General features: G+C 39.3%; 1 protein-coding gene across 2 annotated transcripts in view; it reads right to left on the reverse strand.

Annotated features, from left to right (window-relative positions):
* The window catches only part of asap2a (ArfGAP with SH3 domain, ankyrin repeat and PH domain 2a), an 86,876-nt gene that overhangs the window by 10,887 nt on the left and 57,162 nt on the right, over positions 1–18,827 (reverse strand). For both annotated transcript variants that reach the window (XM_053509490.1, XM_053509489.1), the window contains exons 6-18: positions 15,785–15,914; positions 15,455–15,540; positions 13,046–13,121; positions 11,442–11,528; positions 8,734–8,837; positions 8,554–8,623; positions 7,983–8,070; positions 3,425–3,473; positions 3,096–3,262; positions 1,904–2,037; positions 1,576–1,670; positions 959–1,148; positions 11–96 (exon numbers count right to left, since the gene is read on the reverse strand). In XM_053509490.1, coding sequence (XP_053365465.1) covers positions 11–96; positions 959–1,148; positions 1,576–1,670; positions 1,904–2,037; positions 3,096–3,262; positions 3,425–3,473; positions 7,983–8,070; positions 8,554–8,623; positions 8,734–8,837; positions 11,442–11,528; positions 13,046–13,121; positions 15,455–15,540; positions 15,785–15,914 — 1,362 coding nt within the window. The remainder of the gene's footprint in view (positions 1–10; positions 97–958; positions 1,149–1,575; positions 1,671–1,903; positions 2,038–3,095; positions 3,263–3,424; positions 3,474–7,982; positions 8,071–8,553; positions 8,624–8,733; positions 8,838–11,441; positions 11,529–13,045; positions 13,122–15,454; positions 15,541–15,784; positions 15,915–18,827) is intronic.

Here is an 18,827-nt window from a genome sequence, read left to right on the forward strand (position 1 = left end):
AGTGTTTCACCTGTTTTGAGTGAGGAAGTCTACGATATGTAGCGAGGTTCTGTCTACCAGCCTCACTGCCAGATGCAGGGCCGTCTCCCCTTGTTCCTGTGGATCAGAAAAACATTTCACATTAATATCCTGCAGAGCTCTTATTTTCCACAACATCCGAGATATTTTTCATGTAAGACAAGCTCTCATCACTCCCATCTGCCGAAAACAATAAAGATAAGAATACAACTCCTAATGATCTCGCACAGAACAAGTTCTCCCTATTATTCATTTAAACACAACGCTTTATCGTATTATAGTAGAGAGAGAGGGGGGGGGAGTCTATTTTACATCAACATATGTGGTATACGTGGAAACGTGGAAATTGGCCCCGGTTTAGCTCCCAAGCAGCAAATCATGGTACCAGTCAAAAGTTTGGACACAGTTTGGATTTATTTTTCTACATTAAAACCGTTCCGAAGGCTTTACAGAGGATAAATAGCAGACACATCTCAATATCAACGGTTCAAATAAGATTATCGCATACTTGGATGTCTTCAGCATTGTTTGACAATGTGGAAAGAAATAAAAAACATGAAAGACCATGGAATTAGAAGCTGTGTCCAAACTTTTGACTGTTACTGTAGCTGGGAGACGAAGAGAGTAAAACTGTGGGAGGGATGGCAAACAATCCCTTCTCTGTCAATCACACCAAGTCTAGTCAATTCTAATCCTAGGTATCGCTGAGCTCATGTATGAGTGATTCCTTATTTATTTAATGCGTACTAGTATTACTATATTATTTCCAAATTGAATTTGGACTTCTGAAAATTAAACCAAGCTGAAAGCAAATCTAATACTCCGGTCCGAATTCTAATCTTCAAACTAAACTGACTCGACTTTGTGATATCAACTCTGAACTCCCTCGCCTCTAATCATTTCACAAATTTTGAATCCTAAAGCACCAGGGAAGACTTACATGCCCGTTGGCTAGAGGAATGGGCTCCATTAGGTCGACTCCCTCAGCGTAGACCTGGATGAGAGAGAAGATGTCGCGGGCCTTCACCGCGTCACACAAGGTGTGCAGTCTAGACGCCGTGTCTGGGCTTTTCTTTCGAGCAAAGCGTTTTTCTGTGTATTTAGCTGTGATGAAGTCTTTCCTGGCCTGCCTGAGAGACAGACAGAAGGAGAGGTTACAGCAAAGGAAAAACACCTCTGACACTGTACTGCACCGGTGCAAGGGCCACTGATTTAAACAACACATGTACAGTAGAGCCAAACAGTTGCCTTAAAACATGCAGCTGCTCTTTAGGTTGTGGGGTTAAAGAGAGAGTGCGTCAATACTTCATTAGGGTTGCTTTATGCTTTAAATACCACCTGAACAACTATAGTAGCAGTTTGCTTGTTTAGGGAAAAAAAAATCAAAATCCATGCATGGTAGCTTATGGTAATATTCTGGTTCTGGTTAGAAATTAAAATCTATTTATATTATATATGTCCTATTGTAGGACTAAGTTCTCTCCAGAATAATATATACTTTGGGTCTATTATCCGGCTGTAAACACACTCACACAGAAAGGAGATGGCATCACTTACATGTCACTAGTAGGATTTGGCTTGACCACATCCTCTGCACTCAGACATGCCTCCATGATCTCGTTAAAGCCAGCATTCCCCACGTTCTTGGCCAGCTGCAGGACACACACATATGCACACGCACACATACCAAGTAAGCAAAAATCTACCACAGCTGCGTTCTACTTATCCAAGGCTTTTATTAAGATCAGATCTTTTAATTAAGTAAAAAAACTCAATCAATTTAAAGGAAAAGTATTAAGTCTTAATCATTTGATGTAATTATTCCACATCAGTCGATACTTTTGCTTTCAGACTTAATTCAATGTTAGAAAACGTAAACACCAACCAAGAGTTCGGATGTGCTGAGGACATCCAGCGTGAGTGACTGAATTCTGGAGTAGTGCACTCCCAGCTCTCGGTGGATCCCCGAGCATTCGATGCAGGTCAGAATTCCCAGGTTGGTGGACAGCCATGTGGGCCCTGGAGAAAAGTCATGAACCAGAATAAGCTTTACCTGCTCACAGGTTGGGCAGACTGCTTTAAACACTATTACAGTGCTGACACATTCATACATCAATTATTTTGTAAATAATTAATTTAAATAATTTTTTGATTTTACAGTCTTTGTGTTATGGTTATGGTTAACCTTGCTGGTTAAATACAGCAAGTCCCCAACCTACAAACGAGTTTCGTTCCGAGAGCTTGTTCGTAAGTCGATTTTGTTCCTAAGTCCAACAAGCACTGTCTAGGTACTAGGATATGAACACAATTAGCTATACACAGCATAAAACTAACGCATTCCATGATTTTGTTCTCGTTCTTTAGAATCATGCAGATGGTTGAACGATTTATGTTAAAAGGAAAAGCAATGTCTGTCATCTCTGTCCATTCTCTTAATTATTTTCACTTTTGTCTCCATCGTTATTGCTTGCCACTTCTTAGCAGTACCAGCTTCATCGGCAATGCTTTTACATTTGCTGCTTTATACGTGACAATGTACGCCGGACATGTAACTTCTGCCACTGAACATGCAAACGCACCTTTGTATCTTTGAAAGTTGTTAGAAGGTAGGGGATTTACTGTACTTTTTTTCTCGAAAAAAAAACAAAAAACACTTCACTATTGTGGGCTATTTGTATAGATTCTTGACAAATAATTCCAATCCCTTTCCCAACTGCAATAATACAAAATGGGGAAACGTTCAAGAGGGTAAATACTTATGCAAGTTCTACACCACTGTCATATACAGATCATATTCTAGTTACTCAAAGAGGTTGTGCACATCCTGATTTCCACTGAAAACATTTTAAGCATTTGTAAAAGCTGTACAACAGCTGAAGGCATCATGGGTGTTTCCTGGACGCAAATACGTCTGCATCACCCTCATTAAACGAGCTGAATCATTTCGGCTTCCACTCTATTACTAGACTTCTCTTTTGTTCTTGCTCAAATCCTTTAAGACTGACTTCCTGAATCTTCTCTCAGAAATCCCCCCCTTCCTGCCTGTAGTGATTCCAACCCGTTTACCAGTCACTCACCAGGAGCCCCGCAGTCACAGCAGACGTCGTTGCCGGTCATGCGTTTGACCTCGCCCAGGATGGCTTTGGTCAGCTCCTGGACGATGTTGTTCTCGCCCACGTGCTGGTCTCCCTTAAAGGCGTTGTTAAGCGCTTCCTCCTTACTGTTCTGCAGTACCGAGATCCAGCTGAATGGAGATGAGGCAGAGGAAGAGACACAGGAAAAAAGAGCATAAGTGAAGCGGAACGACAGAGTAATGAATCCAAAAAAAAAAAAGGTAATTAGGAGGCCAGGAAAAGGAACTGCATCAATGAAAGGTTTCCCTTTGGCAAAAAGCACGCATGCTTACATTTGGCACTCGGGCTCATCCTCTGCCTGAAAGTGATACGTTCGGTCATCTGCAAGATGGAAGGATAGTAAGGAGGGAGACAGAGGAGAGGGAAGAAAAGTTAAATTATTCGTTTTTTTTTACCTCTGTGCACAAACACGCACTAATGACATACACATTCATATGGTGTATTAACTTATACATTGATTCTGTATATACATATACAGTACAGTGTTTCCCAAGAAAAAATATTTTCCACTTATTTCACTCTTTAACTCAAATATTTGCACGTGAAGTGAAATATCGCAAGTCTTTTTTTTTAGTTTTCATTTTAGTCATGGCTTACAACTCAGGAAATAATATTTTTTAGATACTGGATTGTTTTTTATTTTCATAAGAAAATTTCAGAAATTCTGAAATGAATAATTCATTTGTGCACTCATTACTTGGTCAAGGCTCCTTTAACATGAATTGCTGGCATGCAGGCAATCAGCACTGCTGAGGCATCCACAACCTGAGGACCAGGTTGCTCTGATAGCAGCCATCAGCTCCTCTGTATTGATGGATCGGTTGTCCGTCATCCTTCTGTGGACACTAGACCATAGATTCTCTACAAGGTTCAGGTCAGGCGAGTTGGCTGGTCAATAGGCGAGTTGGCTGGTCCAGCACAGCAATATGATTTGGGGGCAGTGGTGGCTCAGTTGGTTAAGGCTGTGGGTTACTGGGTTACTGGGTTACTGATCGGAAGGTCGGGGGTTCGAACCCCAGCATCACCAAGTTGCCATTGTTGAGCCCTTGACCAAGGCCCTTAACCCTATCTGCTCCAGGGGCGCTGTAAGCTGGCTGACCCTGCGCTCTGACCCCAGTTTCCTAATTGGGATATGCAAAAATTGAGCAATTTCCCTCTGGGATTAATAAAGTTCTATTTTTATTTTTTAATTTTTTTATGATGGTCAGCAAACCTGTTACTGGTTGTTTTGGTGCCTGCTGGAAAAGGAAATCAGTCTCTCCATGAAGCTGGTCAGAAGAAGGAAGCATGAAGCGCCCTAAAATATCCTGGTAGACAACTGTGTTGACTTTGGACTTGATTAAACAGGAGTAGAAGACATGGACCAACAGGAGTAGAAGACATGGCATCCACACCAGCTGTGGAAACGTCATGCTGTACTTCAAGCAACTTGGACTGTGCATCTCCACCAGATCTTCCTCCAGATACTGGAAACTTGATTTCCAAATGAAATTTAAAAAAATGTGTCACCTTAGCCCAGAAAATACACTTCTGATATTTTATCTGGTTCAGGAGTGGCTTGATACTAAGAATACAACAGATGTAGCCCACTTCCTGAAGACGTCTGTGAGTGATGGCTCTTGATGCACTGACTCAAGCCTCAGTCCACCCCTTGTGAAGCTCTCCCAAGTTCCTGAATTTGTTTAGCTTAAGGCTTAAAGCTGCAGTTATCTCTGTTGTGTCACCTTTCCATTAATATGCTTAGATACAGCACTCTGCAAACAGTTAGTCAGTCAGTCAGTCAGTCAGTCAGGCAGGCTAACCCTTGCTTGTGGACGATCATCTTCTGACTGTCAAAACAGCAGTCTTTTCCATTACTGTTGCGTGTACTGAAGTAGACCGAGTGATACATGGTATTTATATTGGATAAATATTAATTTACTCAAACTCAAAATTAAATATACTAATATGACAAAACCAAACCATAAAACATACAAATAATAATGTACATTGATGTGGAAATTTATGATGTATCAATGATGTTATCATTACCTGCCATGACTGCTTACATAATGTTTTATGTGTTAGTTATTTGTCTGTTTATCAGTTAGTTTACTCTGTTTAATGTTATTACTTATCTGTATATTTTTGTCATGTTTGTTATTTCATAACTTGAATTTAACAGTGTATAATTATTTGTATAATTCACTATTTTATACCTGATTTTTGTACTTTTATATCTTTTATATTGTACATATTTTTTTGTGATTTAATTAAAAAAAGGAATAACATTAAAAAAAAAGCATAATGTTTTATCTTGTGATGTCATATGCCAATTTTATGTGTAGACTGAGCACATGATGACAAGGTATGAGGCATACATGTATGGACACAATGTTTAAAGACATTAAGCATTGCTGATTGTGCTCAACATTAAAGCACACATCTTAAAATGTGGCATAAATCATCATGACATAATCTGTCATAACAACTCTAAAGTGGAGTTTGGTGTTCCACAGGGTTTAGTTTTAGGCCCACTGTCTATTTTCTCTTTACATGCTTCCTCTGGGCAACATAATTGGTAAGCATGGTATTAGTTTTCATGCTCTCCCTGTTAGTTATGCTGTCTCAGTTAGTCCTGCCGAAGTCCCTGCTTGCACTCTACACCAAATATGTATTTACATTATACATTGTTTGACTGTGACCATACCTAACTACCATGTCTTCTTCTCTCTCTCTTTCCCTCTACATGTCTCTCTGTTGAGCTATACAGTACATGTCGCTTCTGAGCTGCCAGTGATCCAGACCACCTCTTCCCCCTTGGAGCTGCCCGACTCGTCCTGGTGTCCTGCTTCTGGTTGGCAATGTCATCGCATGGATGCCCCGTGTGGTCTGCCTGATATGCGTGTGTTACTGTAACTGTGGACGGTTCCACTTTTATGATGAAGACAGTCCTGTCCTTGGCTGATGCAAACAGCTGTTCTCTGAGGACTTGTGACTTCAGTCGCTCGATAGTTCAGGACTGGAGTTTCCTACAGTCTACCTGAGCCTCCAATAACGGACTGGACTCAATTTTAACTTAAACATATCTCCTGTTATACAGAACTTTCAGTCTCACACAGTATGATGCAGATAAATCCCTGCTATCCGTTTCACCCAAATGAGGATGGGTTCCTAGTTGAGTCTGGTTCCTTTCAAGGTTTCTTCCTATTACCAGCTCAGGGAGTTTTTCCTTGCCACTGTCGCCATCGTCCTCGGCTTGTTTATCAGGGACAGTCTTGTCATTTTGATTCATACACTTTCACATCTTATACAAACTTAAATAATTATTTTGATCGTGTAAAACTGCCTTGCGACAATGTCAATTGTTAAAAGCACTATACAAATGAAATTGAATTGAATCAAATAATATCTACCATGATCTGTTGATATGATCATGTTAGACTTGTAATACAGACCTTAATTAAAGTGTTACTTTGGAAGTAAATTTAGAATTTACAGTCAGCCAAAGGATGTCATTATATTTATTTCCAAACCAGCAGAAACAGCAAAAAACTACTGAATTTCAAAGCTGAGACTTAACAAGAAAGCCTGTAAAAAACATAAGAATATCGGAACATCACTCTGAACCGATTGGATGCATATTCAAATAAAATGAGGGTGAATTTGATTAATAAATAAATATTAGTCATGAACACACTTGATTCAAACATTTCTTTCTATGCATGTTTGCCTCATATGGAGGTAACAAAAGGTTATATGTCCTTCCATCCTGTTCTAACTTTTTGAGAACAACTCTGTGCCACCTGTCTTTACCTTCCCTAATGGAGGAAAGGCCACGAATTGGCTTATATTTTATGTGCAGAGAAACATCTAACCAAGCACACATGAGACTGAATTCTTGTAACCAAACATAACATCAAAGTTGGTGGCAAAAAAGTTGTTCTACTATTATATTTCCAGCAAATACTGGACAGAGCCACTTTGTGCATGCCACAAATTTACATTCTGATAAAAGGCATGTAAACACTTATGAGAGCATCGTCCATGCAAACAGTTAAAATAGAATCTATAAAGGGAATGATTTAAATCAGATTGAAGAAATAATCTCCATCCAAATGTAGCTAATGGTGAATGAATGGCATCATCAGTAGGAACTAGGGACAGGAATCACCAGGAAGCACACAATAGAGCAGTATCCTTGACAAATAATTTGTTCCTGTGCTACCTGCCAATGCGTGAATAGTTTAGAGTAACACCTGGAGGCCTGGAGCCCATCCCAGGGCACACGGCAGGGTATAACTTGGACAGGGTGCTAATCTATCGCAGGACACACACAGGCAGACATACAGTACACACACTTACTTGCTCATTCACACCCTGTGGGCAATTTGGGAATTAGCCTAATCTACGTACCTGTTTTTCGGACTGTGGGACGAAACCCTCATTTAAACTACCTGCACACAGACCAGAGACGGGAATCGTACCCGGGCACTGGAGGTGCTGGAGTGCTAACCACTACACCTTAAACTACTGCCTTAAAAACCAAAAATATTTGGAGGCACTGTGGTGATGCCTGAATTGCCACAATACAAATTGTGATACATAACCGAATCGTTTTTTCCCCCTTGTCCTTACTAGCTACGTTTACATGAACAATATTTCTTTAAACTTTTTAAAATGGCTCTGTATAGCCGAATTTAATGCAACACTGAGCCTTCGAAAGACTCTGAGATGAGCTATTTCGAAAGGGAGAAAAAGGGAGGATGTCTATTTCCACAAATGTCAGATATTGTGTGTGAGCACATTTTGTGTGTGTGTGTTTCTAGCTATTGAAGGGAATTGCCATACGTGAGATAAGGTCAAAGCTTTTCTTCTCGTCTGGGTTGTGCTTGACCTGGCAGGTTAGGAGATTGAGCTTGGCTGGTGGTCTGTTTGGCTGATAGCACAAATAAAAAAGAGAGAAAAAGAGAGAGAGAGAGATTGTTAGCAAAAACAATGAACAATAATAAGGGAGACTTGCATACAGTACACTGTAAATTTCAATATCATTTTCTCAGGCTTGTCCTTCTGTAACAGGAAAAACATATTCTTCCTGAAAGCACAGCTGTACACAGTCATCTACTGAGAGTTGACGGCATTCTGAAGTTATTAAAGCCTCTCTTCTGCATGTTCTAAAAGTAGGTGCGGTTCTGTTTCTCTCTTATCCATTTTATGGGAAAGTGGGAAAATTCCAAAGCAGAAAGAAACAGAACAAGCTTGCAGCATTACGCAATACACGCACCAGTGTCCAGCAGGAACAGTCGAGCAAAAGAAAACAATCTGCTTTTGGAAACGGGGTATGCGAAGATAACGTGTGATTTAAAGAGTCAGGCAAAAAAAGCAAGAGTAAACATGCAGTTTATTAAATGCTTCGGCTTACCGTCCCGTGGGAGATGGTGAGGTAGCCGTTCTTCACTGTGCACTTCCTCTTCTGCCACACTTTCCGGAGACTGAAGACGGGAAACAGGAAGAGTCATCACATTGCTGCTGCCCTTCAGTCCATCGGTTCAGTTAAACGAGATTTCATGACGTGACCGTTTTGGGAAGTTAACCCACTCACCCGTCACTTTTCTTGTACAGGTTCCCACTCCGCTCTGTGCCATGCTCCTTGTTCCCCTGAGGTTGGTGCAGACTGTACGTGGTACTCTGTCGCACCTGGGAATCCTACAAAGCAGAAGGACGATGCATGTAATTGCTTATGTACATTTATCTGTTAAAGAAAAAAAAAAGGGGGACAGGAAATGGCTATTCCCAGGGTCAAAGGAATGGAAAAACTTGCACTCATATGCGGTCACTTCCTTTGAGGAAACTGACACAGTGGATGTCCCAGAACCCCTTGAGAGGCGACCGCATTCACAAACTCTACAAATTTGGGGAAAGTAGTAAGGCATGAGAGTGCAATACCAGGCTATGATTTCAGAAGTGTTCGAAAGACAATATTTGTTTTGAATTTAAAATACTTTAAATGACATTTAAAGTCACCACTGACTGGTTCAGGAATATGTCGAAAGGAAACAGCATGTGAAACCAAGTCTGATTTCTGCACTCATAGACATACCATGGACATACGGGACTTCAGATTAAACAGTAGGACTATTTTCAAACTTCATGCAGAGGTGCCAACATTGCTACCAGAAAAATCCTAGCAGGCAGAGAGAACATGTCACCTTATTATTGAACCCCTAGCACATGTAGATGGGATGGTTCCATGCTGAAGAAATGAAATGTGTATTTTTTTTAAACTTGTACTAGGGGTGTTCTAGTCAAACCGAGACTTTTGAATGTGCAGAATAACAGAATACAGTTACTGTATGACAGTAAAAACTACATCAATTTCTCTGTATAAACTCCTGATACACTAATGCACTCATTCAAGCGTTTCACTAGTGCTTGGACACCATTAAGATAGAAGGGTTTTTTCAGTACGCTGGAGACATGATCAGATCTGATCATTTTAAGTCTGAAACGCTGGCCTCCCAGGAACTCCTTCAATGCCCCAAACATGTGGAAATGACCTGGAGCAAGGTCAGGACTGTACGGGGGATGTGAGAATAACTCCCAGCCAAAGTCATGTATGTTACAGCAAGTGGTGCTGGTGGAATGATTGTGTGTGTGCAGGTCCCACAGACAGATTTGTCTTTTCTGCAACTTGGTGACAAGTTATTTGTCAATTTACATAATCAACTGCAGTGGGCTCTGAGCCATCTTATTCATTCATGATTCAAGGGCTTGTTTAAAAACAATTGCATCATTCAGATTTTCTGCAACTAAGAGTCTCATCACTGTACTGTGCTTGTCTCAGTCTTCTGTACATGTCTCAGTTTTACGCCGTCGTCATACACAAGAAATTTCAAGGCCAAGTTTACCTGGAACGCCATTCGTAATTTAGGTTGGGTTTATTTTTCCTTACTTTTTTTTGCCAGGTATTACTATATGGGTCTAAAAATCCGGGTTTTCTCCAAGGTAAAATATGCTGGTCGCAATTTAACCATACAACTCCTCAAGACTTGTGAATGAACTGTAGCACAAATCATGAAAGTGGGATTTTATAAAGAACCAGACGAATGGTTAAGATTTGATACGTGACATGAAAGAAAAGCACAATACATTGTGATGTTTTGTTTTGTACTTTATTATTTTATGACCTGCTTGGTGAAAAAGAACTGCTTGGTCTTTGCCTTTTGGTTTTCTGCAAGTCTGTGTTTGACAGCTCACATCCTTTCCCCTTCAGTCCCCTGTTGTCTGTTTCATTTAGGAAATCGAACACTCTCCAGTTAAGCAATGGATGTTGGCATCTCTGTACATGAATACCAAAATAAAGACACAAGAGGTAGGATCTTTAGTAGCTTCCCAACCCCTGCAGCTTTCTTCACAAAAAGTGGACATCAATCAGGCACTTACTCTCCTAGACTTCGTTGACAAAGGCCGGAGGCATTTAGGAAGAGAAAAAAGCTTTCCATCAGACAACTGACACATGGCATGTTTCACAATAGCAATCACACACACACACAGACAAGACAAACACAAAGGCAGAGCATAGTCATCTAAATGCCAGATCTCTCGGCTACTCAGTGGCCATTCGCAAAGTTAAGAAAGTTGTTTACATTTGAATTAAGAGCATATAATCTTTAAATGTTTAAGGATTACGTGATTTAAAGGGGTTTGTTTGAAGTAAAGAGCAAACCAAATAAAGAAGCATAAGAATGTTCATAGATAAGATGTTGACTCGATTCAAATCACAAAAATTCTTATGGGTATTAAAAATTACTAAACGCTTTTATAAATAATGTTTAACTCGTGTTATTGATTTTCTTGTCCCAGCCTTCTAAAAAGCTAATTTTCTGCTCCACACTACAGTCCAGTAGGTGGCAGTTTTGTATTAACTGGCCAAAAACACAAAAGAAGAAGTGATAATCTCACAAAACAAGAGTATTTTGCTAAAGTACTTTAATGCATTTTCATGTAACTTTTCAATTTCATCTCAATTTTTAAGTTTACCTATTTAAAATTTTTTTATTGATCCGAAATCAAAAACTGATTGAATGAATCAGTTAATGAGTGAAATAAGCCGAATTTACCTGCAAAATAAATTAAATCACACAGCTCTACCAGATACTACTCAATGTTTGTTTTTATTTTTTATTTTTTATTTATTACAATATTTTCATTTAAGCCTAACTAATGTCCTATCACATGAGCGTGAGTAAGATGCAACTAAATAAAAAGTTTACATTAACTTAACATTGAGCACAATGATGCTGGCCTTACCTCTTTCTGCTCCACCTGGAGCGCCGTCTTCAGCACGTCTCGTAACTGTGTGAGCTGCCTGCGTTCTTCATCCTGAGCGTGCTTGATCTAAAAAAAGGAACAAGGCCAAAACATACCATAGCCATTGATAATAATCACTCGGGATCTGCCAATATGATATTCACATGATACCTATACATACACATATACATGTGTGTGTATATATATGGACAGTGAAACTAAAACGTCTGGTTTTAGACCACAATAATTTATTAGTATGGTGTAGGGCCTCTTTTCGCAGCCAATACAGTGTCAATTCGTTTTGGGAATGACAGATACATGTCCTGCACAGTGGCCAGAAAGATTTTGAGTCATTGTTCTTGCAGAATAGTGGCCAGGTCAATACGTGATGCTGGTGGAGGAAAAATTTTTCCTGACTCGCTCCTCCAAAACACCCCAAAGTGGCTCAATAATATTTAGATCTGGTGAATGTGCAGGCCATGGGAGATGTTCAACTTCACTTGTTCATCAAACCACTCTGTCACCAGTCTTGCGGTGTGTATCAGTCCTTTATAATCCTGATACACGGCACAGCCTTCAGGATACAATGTTTGAACCATTGGGTGTACATGGTCCACCAGAATGGTTCAGTAGTCCTTGGCAGTGACGCGCCCATCTAGCACAAGTATTGGGCGTACGGAATGCCATGATATTGCAGCCCAAACCATCACTTATCCACCTCCATGCTTCACTCTGCGCATGCAACAGTCTGGCTGGTACGCTCCTTTAGGGCTTCTCCACACTGTAACTCTTTCAGATGTGGAAAATACAGTGAAGGTGGACTCATGAGAGAACAATACATGTTTCACATCTTCCACAGCCCAAGATTTTCACTGCTGGCACCATTGAAACCGAGGTTTGGCGTTGGCACAAGTGACCAAAGGTTTGGCTATAGCAGCCCGGCCATGTACATTGACCCTGTGGGGCTCCTGACGAACAGTTTTGATGGAAACAGGAGAGTTGAGGTCCACATTTAATTCTGCAGTGACTTGGGCAGCTTTTTGGATGCAATCCGGGTTAGCGCCTAGACATCCCTTTCAGACAGCTACCTCTTATGTCCACGGTTACTCCTGTTGGATGTGGTTTATCCTTCTTGGTGGTCTGCTGACATTAGCCTGGATACCATGGCTCTTGATACATCACAAAGACTTGCTGTCTTGGTCACAGATGCGCCAGTGAGACAAACAATTTGACCTCTTTTGAACTCTGATATGTCACTCATAATGTTGTGTGCATTGCAATATTTTAAGCAAAACTGTGCTATTACACTGTTAATTAAACCTTTACACTCTTACTGGTAGAATGTGCAGTCAATAAAGATTGGCCACCAGGGTGGTCAAATTTAGCCATGAAACCTCCAACACTAAATTGGCCAACGTTTCATTGTCCCACTTCTATATATGTATATCATATAAATCATTTATATATTTTATTATTTTTTTTAAAGAATCGCGCTACATATCTAAAAGGATTTTTCGCTCATCTCTATTAATAAACTAATGTATTATTATATGCTTTGGCTAGAAGGCATTAAGACATGGGTATTTTATTAATCTTCTGCTCACCGTGTGCAGGTCAGTGGCCAGTTTCTCTATAGATGGTTTCAGGTTGTCAACTGCCTTTAGGCCATCCTGAAAGAAACTGAAAGACAAGCCATCCGATCAGGTGTAAAAATACGCCAGAACAGCATTAAACCTCCACTTTCATCCTGCCAACTATCTCATGCTGGCAAGCACCCACGCGCACACACACACACACACACACACACACACACACACACACACTCTAATGGTCTAGAAAGTCTCTTCTGTGAATAGCCTTTTTCCACCTGCCTTCTAAAATAATTGGGCAAAATCTACAAGACGAGGCGAGTCCAACCTCTTAATGTGGAAAATATCTGTCTTCTGTCACACTAGTGGAGAAACAACAGGAATATTTTTGGCATGCATCTTCCCAGACAGTATCGATCCAGAAACCTTTTTACTTCACGCCTTTCTCCCTGCGGGCCTGACATACTGTATGTGTGTATGTGAGAGAGAGCATGCAGACACATTATGAGCGTGTAATGTGTCTGATATCATAGGTTATTAACCTACAGTATACACATGTGCCATATCCTAGGAAACCCCTTTACACTTAGATTTTTAAAATAGTAATAGTAAAAAAAAATAATAATTTTAAAACTGTTTCGCTTGTGCTTTTTTTCTGAACCACAAGATTCCAGCTGGTGTCTGGTTACATACTGTTGTTTAGCCTCATGTCTGTTTCAGCACAGCAGATTTAACATCTCGATCCAAGCCTGGCTTTCACCATGCAAGAAGGGGTTGCAAAGAAAATGAGATTGCGCAATATAAACTGTGATATTTAACTATTAGACATACCATTTTAGATCTGCACACATTTATTTAGGCTAACACCAAATAATGGCACAAATAATCTAATTAAACGGATGTTTACCAACATTTATCAATTCAAAATCATAAAAAATAAACAAATACTTAAATTATTAGATATTATATTATTTATATAATATTAAATTTACCTTTATTCCTAACTATAAGTGTATTATCCGTTATAAAATGCAGCCTTTTGCTATTAAATAATTGCACAGGTCCATCATGATTTTTTAATTGTGAGCTCTACGCGTAAGGAAATCACACTAGCTATACGTGTAAGGAAATCACACTGACAAGGTGTGAGATATGATACCAGAAACAGTTCTGAGTTTAGTTTAGAAGCACAACACTCCTGAGTCGGCTCTGATCCTAGATCTGTTCTCAGAACTCTTTTTGTTTGCACGTGAGATCTGGTTCTCCATGACGGTGGTGGTAAAACATATTTATGGTTTCTTAAAGTTGAGGTGCTACAGGCAGAACATCTCTTTTTTTTTTTTTTTACTTTTGGTCAGGCCTGAATTCTGTCATGGTGACATCAGAAGATTTTCCAAGGCCCCCATATACAGTCCTTAACATCTAAATATTACACTTAATTAATCTCATTTTTGCAAAATGACCAACATCAATTATTATTGTCATCATCACTAATCCACACAGGCAGACTAAATGTGGCTGAATTCAGCAGCAGAACCAAACATCTGGCCTTATTGCTCCCTAATAGTGCAAGTTAATTTACACCTGGTTTTGAAAAGTAGAGGAAATTATGCACAGAACGGACAGTTGCTAATTGCCCAGACCTTATTAAATCAAAAAGGAAATCTAATAAGCCTCAAGAGACGTCCTTGCTCACTGAAGCTCACTTTAAAACAAGTGCACTTCAGGGTATAATGAATTTTCATACCCTTCATACTTAATTACAGAACGTGGTGTGATTGCACAATGAATAACCGAGCTGCATGATGTGATCAAAAATAAATAATAATGATAATAATAATCTTATCGACCCATATTGCGATTGCAATTTAAATTGTGACATGGAACTAATAAACATTTCATTTAACATGTTAAATGAAATGTTTAATAGTTTCATATCACAATTTAAATTGCTTAATTACAGGCAGATATCTATCTATCTATCTATCTATCTATCTATCTATCTATCTATCTATCCATATCTATATCTATATCTATATATATATATATAGAGAGAGATATACATACACATTATATTATATATATATATATATATATATATATATATATATATATATATAAATAAAAAAAAAAAAAAAAAAAAAAATATATATATATATATATATATATATATATATATATATATATTAACAGCAAATAAATTTTTATTTGGCACAATAAGCAAATATTTTAATCACTTACTACCTTTACATAAATTCTTAACTATGCAAATATTACCTAGAATAAACTGCAGCCTTTTGCGATTACCATGGTGCCATAACACAATATTCCTATTTTCATGCTTTTAACTGTGCCTTTGTGTTTATTTATATCCAAAAACATTAACGTTGGCCTCTCAACGAAGCCGTTCCTCAATGGCCTTACTTGCATTGTGCGTGGAAATACTTGATGAGGTTCTGCAGCAGATCCACGCCCTTCTTGATCTTAATCTCATTCACTTTGAGCAGATACTGCAACAAAAATCCATCACAGTCAGCGATACCGCAAAATAAAAAAAGCAACACCATCATCCTTTTTGGAAAGCTGAGTTGAAAATTACTGCTACCATTTTTGAAGGAATTTTACAATACTCTTCTAATGCATGCCCCGTTGCACAATTTAACACACCATTTAGCTGTTACACAGACCATTAAAAGAAGGACATACACTTTCCCTTTCCGCTTAGGATTTCGAAATGTCCTTGCACACACTGACCTCGCACATTTGAAGCTGAAAGAAGCGTCTCTCTTTCTCCATCTCCTCGGCTATCTCAGCGCCGCTGATCTCTGTCCGGATCATCCCGTGCTGTCGGGCGTGCTCCTTTTTCTCCTTCTCGATCTTGGTGCTGCATGGAGCAGAAAATTCCTTTTTAAAACCCTGTACTCGTATCGCCTTCTTTATAAGAAACCATATGTGGAACGGAGCAATCCATAGAGATGCTCTAGTAGCAGCACATGTATCCTATTTCATGGATGCAGCGTTTCCTTTATGAAAAGGAAACCCAAACAGTCACAGGATTCCAGAGTTAGCATCAATGATGGACGTAGGGCTTTCTACTTTAAACAAGGGATTTGGATTATATATATATTTTTTTTAATAATAGCACTATCCTGGTCAGGGTGGCGTTGGATCTGGAGTCTATTCCAGGAGCACTGTGAGTAAGGTGAGGATTATCCAATTCATCGCAGTGCAACATGCACACATTTACACACTATGTCCCATGACGGATTTATTCATCTATAATTTAGAATAGGCCTATTGGTACATAGCTATAAGTCTTGTTGGTTGTGATAGGATCACTATTTCTACTTATACAGTAGGTATTTTTCCAACATACAAGGGTAAGTCAAAAATTATCAGCACTCCCGTTACATTAAAACTTCAGTTGGTCTTATCAGCGCTTTCCGTTCAATGCCACTGCCTCCCCAGTCACAGCTGTGCAGGTGTAAACATGTTACATCAGTTCATTTGCAAAAGCAAAAGTGAAGTAAGGGTCTATACCTGGTGACGAAACAACTCATGGAAGTGCACAAACAAACGCATTTGGAAAAATGTTTAAACCGCTACTCTAAGGAAGGTGAAAATTTCCTAAAGGGGATCATTACTGGTGATGAGACATGGATTTATCACTACAAGTCTGAGAGTAAATAGCAGAGTACGGAATGGAAACATCCTCAATTGCCGACGAAGAAAAAGTTAAAAAGTCGACCATCAGCTGGAAAATTGATGCTTACAGGTTTCAGGGAATCTCTAGGGCCAGTACTGGAATATTATCAAGTAAACGGTTCAACAATCAACAGTGCTCGTTACAGTGAGACGCTTATTGAAAAGCTGAAGCCTAAATCTCGGATTAAACGCAGAGGACTGCTATCCAAGGCCATTGTGACCTGGCATGACAATACACATTCGCACACTTCTGCCAACACTATTGACACACTAAAAAACTTCTTTTAGGGGTTAAAGCATCCTCCCTAAAGTCCTGATCTTGCTCCATCAGTCTTAAACCTGTTCGGTTCCAGGAAATTATGATGATGTCAAAAAACGATGCAATGTTTTTTCTAAAAGTTAATTAAAATAAATTCTACGGCCAGAGTGCTGATAATTTTTGACTTTCCCTCATATTATAAATTGTAAGCTAGATGATGAACATTAAATAAATGAACCCTGCAAAATTTAAATCGCAGGTGAACCATAAACGTATTAACTTTGCCTAGTTTTCCATTCATGATGCTTTATTAAAATCATCCATTGACACTATTGATGGCGAGAAAAGACATAGTAAGCCACAACGTCCATTTATATCCATCATGAATCAGATTTAAGAGGGCCACCTCTGGATCCTCTGGCTGCCAGTCCAAAGCCTGGCGGGTTTTAGATCAATTTGTCAACGTTGTTGACAAAACCCGAAGCCAAACTGCGAAAAAACAAGATATATACAGGGAATGGAAAGAGCGAATGACAAAAACAAAAAAAGGAATCGGTTTATAAAGAGCGGTGTGATAGCACATGTTGGCACAGTGGCATCTTTAGCAAAATAAGCAGCATACAGACAGATTTTTAGGTTGAAAACAGCCGACCACCCATGCGCGCACACACACTTCCTAAAACAGCTGGAAATGCTAAATGTTTTGTAACCTCTGGTTTACTAGATGCACTGCCAACAGAAAAGCAATTTCCTACCAGATGCAGCGGTTTATAAGAGAGGATTTCTAGTGAGCACTAGAACAAGCTGTTCGAAGTTTACAGAAGCTGGGAAAAAATAAATTAGTCAGGAAAAGGATTACAGCGAATGGGCCGCAACAACTAAGTGACGAAAATCAATAAAATAAACTAATTTGCTAAACCTAGGCATTGAATTTCATTTGTCTATGATCAGAAGCACACCAACCGTAAATCGAGGTTTTTACACTGGATACACTGGGCTGAGGAGGACTGGCACTATGGGTGGCACCTGTAAACCCAGTGGTTGGGTGTAGGGCACTGGTTGGGGCATGAACTCAGGCTTTTAGCCCCTCACTGAAACTATTTTATTCAGTTACCGAATAAAGCGGTGATAGCAGTGAGATCCTTAAATGCTACCTCAACATTTTCTGAACATTTCCAGTATATACATGTAATTTTAGCAGAGCTGCCAATATGCATGTACATGTATGTACTTATGTATAAGTGTATGTGTTTAATCCTAATTCTAAGTGCTTAGTTTATAAATTCGAATTCCTCAATGTGACGCAGGGGGCACCTGATCGACAAGTTTGAGAACCAGAAGTCATGTGAAAACAAAAACAGATTTCAGACTTTTGGGCCATGTTCACATTACCAGCCTGAAGTGATTTAGATTTTTTTATTTTTTTTACCCTAATATGACAGAGATCAGATTTTTTTACGCCGGTTTTTTTCAGATCTGGTTGTAGATTGGCTATATATCCGATATTCTGTAATGCAACTTGAATGAGAACAGTCAGATCGGGATTCGTGTGGCTTTTTGCCTCTGCACGTGCATGAGGCTGAACCGGCAGCGCAGGGATTTTATAGCAGAGTGAGCAATAACTGCTAAAACAGTTAAACCGAGGTGTCTGGCTTTTTTACTTCTTTTGGGCCTCAACAAATACAGACGTCTTCCAGAGCTTGCTAAAATCACATCCATTGTGTGAAATGAACGATTTGTCACACAAATATGATGTTTTTTTTACCCAGATCAAACAATATGGCTTGCGATGATGAAATTCCCCCACTGTGGGAATATAAATAAAGGTATCTC

The sequence above is a fragment of the Clarias gariepinus genome, chromosome 13, assembly GCF_024256425.1.
Source record: "Clarias gariepinus isolate MV-2021 ecotype Netherlands chromosome 13, CGAR_prim_01v2, whole genome shotgun sequence".
NCBI lineage: Eukaryota > Metazoa > Chordata > Actinopteri > Siluriformes > Clariidae > Clarias > Clarias gariepinus.